The sequence below is a fragment of the Solanum dulcamara genome, chromosome 6 (genome assembly GCF_947179165.1).
Source record: "Solanum dulcamara chromosome 6, daSolDulc1.2, whole genome shotgun sequence".
In the NCBI taxonomy this organism is placed as follows: Eukaryota; Viridiplantae; Streptophyta; class Magnoliopsida; order Solanales; family Solanaceae; genus Solanum; species Solanum dulcamara.
Window position 1 is genome coordinate 577,103 of NC_077242.1, and position 10,097 is coordinate 587,199.

At 33.5% G+C, this 10,097-nt stretch overlaps 2 protein-coding genes across 2 annotated transcripts; one reads left to right on the plus strand and one right to left on the minus strand.

The window, feature by feature from the left end:
- Nucleotides 1-1,100: 1,100 nt before the first annotated feature.
- Nucleotides 1,101-1,787, plus strand: LOC129892135 (uncharacterized). The gene has a single exon (XM_055967687.1). It carries the CDS (start codon nucleotides 1,318-1,320, stop codon nucleotides 1,651-1,653), a length of 336 nt encoding a protein of 111 aa, XP_055823662.1. The 5' UTR covers nucleotides 1,101-1,317; the 3' UTR covers nucleotides 1,654-1,787.
- Nucleotides 1,788-5,439: 3,652 nt separating this feature from the next.
- Nucleotides 5,440-9,352, minus strand: LOC129893072 (two-pore potassium channel 1-like). Its single transcript, XM_055968564.1, has 3 exons — nucleotides 9,114-9,352; nucleotides 6,206-7,133; nucleotides 5,440-5,865 (listed from the first exon to the last, which is right to left on the minus strand). Exons 2-3 carry the CDS (start codon nucleotides 7,102-7,104, stop codon nucleotides 5,715-5,717), a joined length of 1,050 nt encoding a protein of 349 aa, XP_055824539.1. The 5' UTR covers nucleotides 7,105-7,133; nucleotides 9,114-9,352; the 3' UTR covers nucleotides 5,440-5,714.
- Nucleotides 9,353-10,097: the final 745 nt, after the last annotated feature.

Here is a 10,097-nt window from a genome sequence, read left to right on the forward strand (position 1 = left end):
TATCCATGAAGAGGATATCAACTTTATAAGGAGTTTTCAAAGTTAACACATATGAAACATTGAGAAGACTTAAATTGAAAAATACTTTACCCTTTCATCTCTTGAAATGATTACCATTGAACCAAAATGACTTGTTTAGATCTCTCATCTTGATATCCACGGATTTTTCAATTGTAGCCATATTGAATCTCCTTAAAATTGTTGTTGATATTACAAGATTACAAATTATAATTAAAAAATAAAATGAAGAAAATAAATTCACTTTTTGGCTGAGGCGCGGATATCTCGCTCTCTTTAAAGAGATTCAAGCCCACTGCAATAAATCTTTTCACCGGTCCAGCAGCAGTCCTCTTGACTTGTCCCCTCCAGGATACAACAACCTTATCACAAAATGTAACTCAACAAACTCTAGACTAGAGTTGAATTTAAAGCTCCACAAATAAGAACACCACCCTTCAACTTATAAGAACTCTTTTTTTTTTCTTTTTTTAACAAACTTAATGCACTTAATCTTATCTTGTTTTTTTTCAAAACAAAGAAGACCTCTCTATTTATAGGAAAGGAAATCATTCAAAGATGAAAAAATAATGGAATGCCATCATTATCATTTAGTGCACCATTATGATTTAGTGCATCACTTATTAGTGATAATTAGATTAAAAATAAATAATGAAATGAATAATCTTGCACTAACTAAAAATGATAATAAAAGACATTTTTATGCACTAAAGAGAGAATTATAACATATGCCACTTATGCAAATTAATATCACTCAATATTGATATTAAAATGCTAAAACTAACAAATACTTTTTAACTTAGCTTCAAATAACATTTATGTCTTATAATATTAAATGTGTACAAGCAGATACTTAAACATGTATAGAGTTGAACAAGTAAAACATACATATTCTACTTGACGTTCTATTTGACAATTTGTGTTTTATATGGTGTCCTATAATATATCACATTGGATGCATGTGATTTTAGATAAATTTAAGTGTTCCTGTGTACACTTAAAAATGAAAAACATAAATGTCACCAGACATATTAATGTATCATGCTAAAGAAAAATAAGTTATAATCCAGAATGGGTTGTTGGGGAATATTTTTTTTATGAGAACAAAAAATAACTCTGTATAATTATTTCGAATTTCGTCCCAATAGTACAGAGTCCTTTGAAAAAAAAAACTTTTTACAGCAGAGAATCTTTGCAGAGAGAACATAAACCACTCCATTCCCCACTTTTATCTATCATTTTTTTCTCTACAAAAAGGAATAAAATACAACTTCCATCATTATTTCGTGCTCTTCCACCATGGAAATCCAAAAATTGCTTCTCAAATTCAAATTCCACATCTTAATTGCATCAACTTTTACGATTTTCATCTTCGCTCTCATTTACCTTGCACCTCGATTTCTCGATGTTGTTAAGTACTTTTGGCCTCTTTTACTCTCTACTGCTCTCTTCCTAGTCGCTGTCGTTCTCTTTGGATGGATTTCTCCGCCGGTATCTGAGTTTTCCGGTGAGAAAACCGGTGAAGGTATTTTGGATTTCGTAGCGGGTGAAACCGAACAATTACAACCGCATCTACATGAAGTAGATGAACACGAAGGAGGTGGAGAAGAAGGTGAAAGTAGTAAAGTAGAGTGAAGTGAAAGGAATTTAATGGTTATTTCTGCTTCTTTTTGTTATTAGATACTCTTTTTTCCCTTTCTATCTGTTTTTTTTCTTTTTTTAATTATGTACATTTTCAGAATAATGTTAACTTGCATTATTGGCCTGCACCTTACCTTTTGGGATCCTTTCTTTTGATTATTGACGAACATTTTATCATTTTGCTACCTTTTTTTGCTTTGGGGGAGGTGAAGTCAAAATGTGAAATTGATGAATTTTAATTTTAATTTTTTTTTATCTTATTAGATTCTAAATTGGTTATATGCTTATATTCAATGAATTTTGTAGAGTAAATATAAAATTTAGATCAAAGTTATTCGATTGGCTGAGCACGTTACCCGGCCCCTACTTCCACAAAATCAAGAAAAATGAGACGGAGGGAGGTATGGATCAATAACAATAACATTATTAATGTACTTGATATAATCTCACGAATAGAGTCTGAATAGAATATTCAATATATTGAGGCATAATACATAAATATGCCTTTTAACTTAAGACTCATTTCATATTTATATCCTTCATTTTTGGGTGTGAACAATTAGACACTTAAATTTGTATAAAGTTGAATAAATAAACATACACGTTTTACGTGGCATTTTACATGACAATTTACGTCCTATGTGTATTATGCCACAAAGGATTCATATATTTACTTGTTCAATTTTATATAAGTTTAAATGTCTACTTGTACCCATTAGCATAAATGTGAAATAACACTAAATTAAAATACATATTTATGTATTATGCCGTCATGTATTGATCAACTTCAACTTTTAAATATCTTAATATTGTAGTAATCTGGGAACAAAATTCTGTTTTTACTTCACCAGCTAAATAGAATACAATATCAACATTATTATTAAGTTGCTCACTTCCTACACAAACATTGGTAAACCCTCCTTTTTGTACTATTATCTGTCACTTCCTCTATCTCAATTTATGTGATACACTTTTTTTTTTTCGATCAATTTTTTTTTTATAATTCTATATTTTAGTAAACACCTTTTTTTTAAAATACCATATCTACCTTTTTATTGATCCTATGTAACTAACAATAATTTTAGGGGAAAACAACAATATATGTTTAGATTCCTAGAGTAAATTACTGACCACCGACCATTACGTTTGGTCCTCTCGAAGACAAAATTAGTGGGTTCACCTAATTCGTCTTGATACTAGGCACCTAACGGTACTATATCACTCGTCCTTTGCTAAGTTTTCAAGGAAAAAAAAAATTCACGGGTATATTATTTATATATATATATTTTTGCACGTCTATCCTTTCTGAACAAATTTAAATATATATTTTTTCACCGCCTAATGTTTTTGTCTTTGAAATATGAATCTAAGACCTCCTCATGATTTTCAACTCACTTCATTAATCATTATGTTTTGATATTTTTATATGAAATTTAGACAAAAATAATAGAACTTTGATCATATATGCATAGATTTCTAATAAAAATACTAAAAATATAGCCATATGAAACTTCAGACATTTTATCTGAAACTAAACAATTCAGAAGTTGTTTAAAATAGATAAACCTATAAAAAAAATTTATGAAGTTAAGGCATAACTTGAATGGTAACTCCAAAATCGACCATATGTGCACTTCCATACTAAGAAGTTTGGTAGTTGATTTGAAAATGAGTTTGGTAAGTATCAAATACTGTGTAAATACCATATTTAGTAGATGCCTAGCAGGTAAGTTATTCATGTATAAAATTAATATGGTGTTTTTGTTTACAATTTAGAAACCTACATAACTAATACATGCATAAATTATGATGAAATCTATATATTATTTTATGCTAAGTAATACATAAATAACTAAATTCTGCATTACTAATCTTTGTATAAGATAATACATAGATATCCTCGTAACTAAAATAGGAATTAGTTATGCGGATGTCTAAATTGTCAATCAAATGTCATATTAATTGTATACATTAACTTATTTTCTATCTACCAATCAAACGTCATAAATGTTATACGAAAATTAATACATAAATAACTTATTTCTTATTCGACTACCAAATGACTATATGTATCACTAATACCTGCATAATTCTAACCACCCGAATTCCATTTAAAATGGATTTGGGGCCACAATCACACTTATTAGGATATGGACTTTAAAGCCTGAGCACGATCGGTCCATAAATTAACCCTTGCTTAAAATTTCTGTTTGCCATCATAATCTTTCAACCTATGCTTGTCGGACTAGGGTCCACAATGATACACTTTCGGCCTCCCTAAAATTCTCTATCACAATATAGTGAAAATTGATTGAAAATTTGAGTGAAACGAATAATGGGATTTCACGAGTAGTCAAACCAATTCCTATCATTTCACACGAAAAATGGTCTATTATGAGTGCTTGGAGTGGATGGACAATTGAATACTTAACCCAATGAGATTATGGTAGGATAAGTATCCATCAACCATTAATTAGAGGTTTTAATTAGTCATTTGATATGAGGTATAAGATATAATAATTTCAAGATAAAATGCAGAATTATTTTATCATGCGCTTGATTGGAGGTATTAGGTAATCCTTAAATAATTTATCTCACCATTTATACCTTAGTAATAGGATAATTTATTCCATATACATGATGAGATAACTTATCCTGAAATAAGTTGTTCCCAACCAAACGACCCCTAAATTCAAACACAAAGGAGTCGTTTGGTAGAGTGTATTAGAAAGAATGATGCATGCATTTACTTTGTATATTACTTGTATCTTGTTTGGTACACTTCCAATCTTGTATAACTAATGCAAGAATTAGTTATACACTCTGTTTGGTATTATGCTATGTATAACTTATATATGGAAACCATGATATTTAGCAATGCAAGGAGTTTTTAGGCATATATTAGCATGGTTAAAGACACAATTGCCCGTCAAAACTTTTTCCACATCCTTTCAACTATATTTGTGGAGGATATTTTTATAAATAAATAACTGTTTTTAGAAATTAAGCAATGCACATTATTTTTAATATGCCAAACCAAATACTGTATAAGAAATAATTTTAGAAACTAACACTGACATTACTAATGCACCATATTCAATACTATTCTTATACATCATATCAAATGACCCCTAAGTAACAAGAGGTTGCTCGATTGGACCCTCTACCTGCAACCTTGGGTTCAAGGCTTCAAGTCACCAAGGGAGAGAAAAATTGGGAACTCCTAGGGAGGGGTATATAAAAGAAAAAAGAAAAATTCAAACACTAAGAATGGGAAAATTTCTAGTAGAGAGAGTATCTCCCTTAAATGGCCCCAACAAGAATCTAGATTAGTCGAGTTAGTTTTAATGGTTAACAAATAGATTCTTAGTCGAGTTAGTTTTAATGGTTAACAAAATGAGGAATATGGAGTTGGGTAGATTGTTTTGTTTGGGATTTTCTAAGTGACCCAACCAATCCCTATCATTTCACACAGGAAATGGTCAATTTTGAGTGTTTAAAGTGGACGGGCAAACAAATGCTTAACCCAAAGACATTGCAATAGACTAGATATTCATCACCCAGAAATCTTGGATTCAAACACTAAAGAATGTAAAAATTCCTAGTAGAGAGAGTTACCCTCTTAAATGGGCCCCAAAAGACGCGAATCTAGATTAGAGAAGTTGGTTTTGAACGGCTAGATGGTTAAAAGAAACAGGGAAGATTACATCTCGAGTTGGAAAATCCCGCATCAATAATTGTACAGTAGAACTCAGATACCTATCACATTCCTGACAGGGGAAAAAGTTTGCAAAACTTTTTACAAACAAAAGTACAAGGAATTTACATGTTTACATAGGGTGTTGAGAAGACTACAAGGAGATTGTGGGAAGCGTGAATTTCACCTAGTACTAAACTGAGTGGGATTTACTGCATGACTTGTGTCAAAAACTCTAGAAATATGAACGTTTTCTAACATGCAACTAATACACTAGAAGTTTCAAAGGACTAATAGTCATAGGTGAAAAAGGTTGCTTAATACACTAATATAGGTTTTAGAGCAATCACCTCCCGGTTTAAGATGATTGGGCGAGTGTCAGATCTGCAGTTGACAAAGTTCCAGACTGATCAACATCAAGTCTTTCAAATTCCTTCAATACAGCTGCGACGTCTTGTTGGTTGATCTTCCCCATCTCCTTAAGTTTATAGATAACAAATTCAGCAGTCCTTTGCAATTGACAAACAAATGGAGACCAGAATTATTTGAGTTTGTAATATGCTTTAAGATTACAATGAGAAAAAGAATAATAAATGCTAGGATCAAAAGCTAGGACAGTGTGAAATTTAACCAAAGGACAGTTGTGTATGACACTGACAAGGACAATAAGGAGTCAATATTTAAGTGATTCTGTGAATTTAACCTGTGTCAACAGACAAGAGTGCAGTTTACAACACCGAAGTGTACAAGGTGAGAGTACAAATTAGAGTAACTACTCTAATTAAGTGGATCAAGAAGGGTCTTCGCAAGCTGATTATAGGTACATACTTTAAAGTTAAATGAACTTACCCTACAACCCCATCGTCATCAAGATCAGCTTCCTCCAAATCCACATTTGTCATCCTCCTTGAAAGAACCCATTTCACAATCTCCTTCTGTCTCTTTTCCGTGTTCCATTCAGCAACATAAAGGAAGAATCGACCCAAACAAAGAGTGCTTGTCAAAATCCAAAATATAGCAAAAATGCGCCCTGCTTTGGTTGAAAAGCTTTTATCTCCATATCCTAATGTTGTGATGGTAACACAGACGCAATAAAAGGCATCTACAGTATCAAACTTTTCAGCTCTAGCCAAGACGACTGTCCCAACGACTATGAGCACTATAAGGAAGGACGCTACCATGAAACACTTGTACCTTACTTTGTTTATTTCAATCTCCTCTAAAATTTCACTCGGACCAACTCTACAACCCATATGCAGTGCTTTAACTAATAGTGTTTCTTGCTTCTCCACTAAGTAATCTGCTGCTTTGCTTAGAACCAGTCCAACAAGTGCCATACCAGAGAACACACAGACACAGGCAAGCAGTTTAGTAGTTGCACTGTTAGGGACCATATCACCATAGCCGACCGTGGTCATTGTCACAACACAAAAGTAAAGGGAATCAAGTACACCATCTATTTTCTTTCCCTTGATCTTGTTTCTAACAAAATAAAAGCAAATGGTACCAATACCCAAGTATATAACCAAGTAAACAATAACTTTCCTAATACTAGGGTGAAGTTTGTCCAAAATCGATTTGGAACGTAGAAGTGATTGGACGTTCCTTATTTCATTGATTTCCACCGGAGCAATTACTCCCACAGGAGTACTTTTAGATCGGCGAAGTCTTTTTCTCCCAAGATCAACCGTATGATGGGTTTGATGCAGTTGATCCAACAAGGGCTGGGTTGTTCCTGTGTTAGTCATCCAGGAAGACTCAAGTGCCTCAAGAAGTCCTGCAAGAAATTGGGGCTGCTTAAAAAAAGTCCTTTAATTTAGTAAATCATATATGATATGTTAATGCTTTTCATTAGCCAAAGAGACTTGTCATCGAGAACCAAAACACTAACAAAGTCAGTTTTCTCATGTTTTTCTCACGCAAACAGTACCTTGAGTGTCAATTATTAGTTCTTATACTATGATGCGCCTAGAACCTTAACGCATGCCACATGCAATAGCACCAAGTAAAGAACTTTCTAGGATAAGTCCATCGCAGCCGGGTTAACAATCAATTGGAGTAATCTGACATGAGTTTATAGTCACTGATGAATAGAGTTATGTTTCAATAACTATAAATCTTTGGGTTGCAGTTGCTGAGAGAATCCACTTAACCTATATGGCTAGCTCAGATAAAAAGAAGGCATATGTTACTATTGAATTGAATATTTAGAAAGCTCTGGCCAGTAAAATACAAGCATGGAACTTGATCATTCTCTCTTAAAACTCATTGAGAGACAGAAAATCAAATGCGTCTAGACACCTAAAACTCTCACTGACGACAAAACAACAGATATCTAATCCAAGTGGTCGGTTAAAAAAGTTGGACTCATCCTCTTTGTAGCCGAGACATCCTAACACATTTCATTATGTTGTTAACTTGTCAAGTAACTAAAATCAAGGGTTTCTCTGGCAATATTAGTTTTCTCCTATGTGATGCTCATGACGGAGTTCGTTTTCTTTATATCTCTCATCCCTTGTACTATCTGTGTCAGTGACATGCTAATCATATCTGTGAAGTGATTAGTGGCCTCACTCCAAGAATCAAAATGTCTAGTTTCCAATTCTAGAGTGAGAGAAATAGTAACATACATGTCCTTGATTGACAAACTTGTTCTGGCAACTACACCCAACAATTATGAACTGCAACGAATCTAAATATTTTCTTCAGCATCTCTTGAAGTTAGTCCAATTCTCTGTATGACACTTTAACAGAAAACAATCGATGAAATCCTACAGTCACAGGCTCATAGCCCATCGGTTTCCTCAATAGTACATTACTCTACTAAGTTATACCATTTTAAATGGTCTGGTAAAGATATAAACATCCTAGACAAACATATTTCCTTTATCTGGCAACTTAATTAAAGGATTTTTAACTGTGTCAAATGAGAAACAACTACATCTCACAACCTATGCTAATGGAGGGTAGCAAGTAAACCGTGGAATTAGCCAAGGTAAGTGGAAGCTGGCCCACACACCACTGTTATCACAAAGGGTAAAAAGAGACATAAAGAAAGATACTAAAAGTAGTTTTTTCGCGGCAAAATTGCTAAATAAATACCAAAATTCAAACTCTGGTGACTAGAGGCTGAATAAACTAACTTACCAAACAGAACACAAATTTACTTTTAACTCCCCATCCTGCTCCAGTACCCCACCTCTGCCGCTATATCTCAACAACAATAACAACATACCCAGTCTAGTCCCATAAAATGAGACTTGATGAGGATAAAGTGTCTGCAGACCTTACTCCTACTTCGGAGGTAGAGAGGTTGTTTTCGAATTCTAATAGACCATCCGCTCAAGGGAAAACAGTCCAGAAAAGGAATAAACGAAAGTGAAAGCATAACAAATATTCTGAACAATAACTACAACAGAAGAATAATGCAATAATCGAAGTACAAGAAACAATGAGTAGTAACAGAAATCGAAGCAGTACTGCAACTACTAGTACTGACAGCTATATCTCAAATTCCCCCAATTTTTTTTTGTTTGTGTGAATTCTGGCATAGCTAATTTTAGCTAACGGACCCGCCTTAAATTGGAAATAACACCTTACAAGTCAGATTACACATAACCTCACAACAACACATTAGCAGAATTTCTCCACAGATACACCAAAATCGCAAATTAATAGCTTCCTACAAAAAAATTCAGCGAGCATGCATTCATTCAAAGAAGGTCAAGTTTACAAATGAAATAGTAATCTGAATTACCAGAAAAAATAGGATGTTTCGGTCCTTTCTTAAACCCTGATTTCTGTTAGTAAATTGCTGGAAAGAGCTAACAAGAGCTACTTGGGATCAATTGGAGCTTTAACTTGCAGGCGTCCAGTTTCTTCCGATTAATTGCGATCACGTTCAGCTTCCTCAGTTCCCTTAAAAGAGCTGTCGTCATTTGGCTTTTCCTTCGTTTTCCCCTCTCATTCGGTGAGGGGAAATTAAAGTTTTACGGAAATATTACCAAACAGGTAAATTTATTGGCAGACAGCCAGACGCTATTTTAAAAATAAAGTGAAATAATATTTTAAGAAAAAGTGAATAGTATTCATTCTTTGGTACAAAAGAATATATTTTTCTGAAAAAAAATTTATTTTTCTTTCTTATTTTTTGGTGTTTAATTTAGTAAGAAGAAAATATACTTCAAAAGTATTTAGAGATAATCTAGATAAATACTATGACACCGACTTGGACCCCAACCTATAAAACGAACCTTGACCCCATCCTTGTGAAAAACAAAGCAAAACTCCTATTCCAACACCGACCTTGACCATGACTTGGGACTTGATCCTCTACTCTGACAACAGCCTCAACTCAGAACTTAATCGTCAATCGAACTTCAACCATGACTTGAGATCTAATTCTGATCCTGATCTCGAAACAAGATCAAAGCCCCGACTCAAAGTTAGGCTGGGACCTTACTCTCGAGTCGGATCGGGTATCTAATCGAGGTTAGGATCGAATCTTGGATCAAAATTAGGAACCAGTCGAAATCAAGATTAGGAGTCAGAAAGTTAGGTTTCGAGGGGGTCAGGAGCCAGGTCCTAAGTGAGCATCGAGGTCGAGAATTAATCCTCAAATCAAGGTCCAAAGTGAATTTTGAAAAATATTTTCCTTATTTATATATAAGGAAGTCATTTTCTTAAAAAATTAAAAAATATTTTTCAAAGACATTTAAGCCATAAAAAAAATTGATTAACA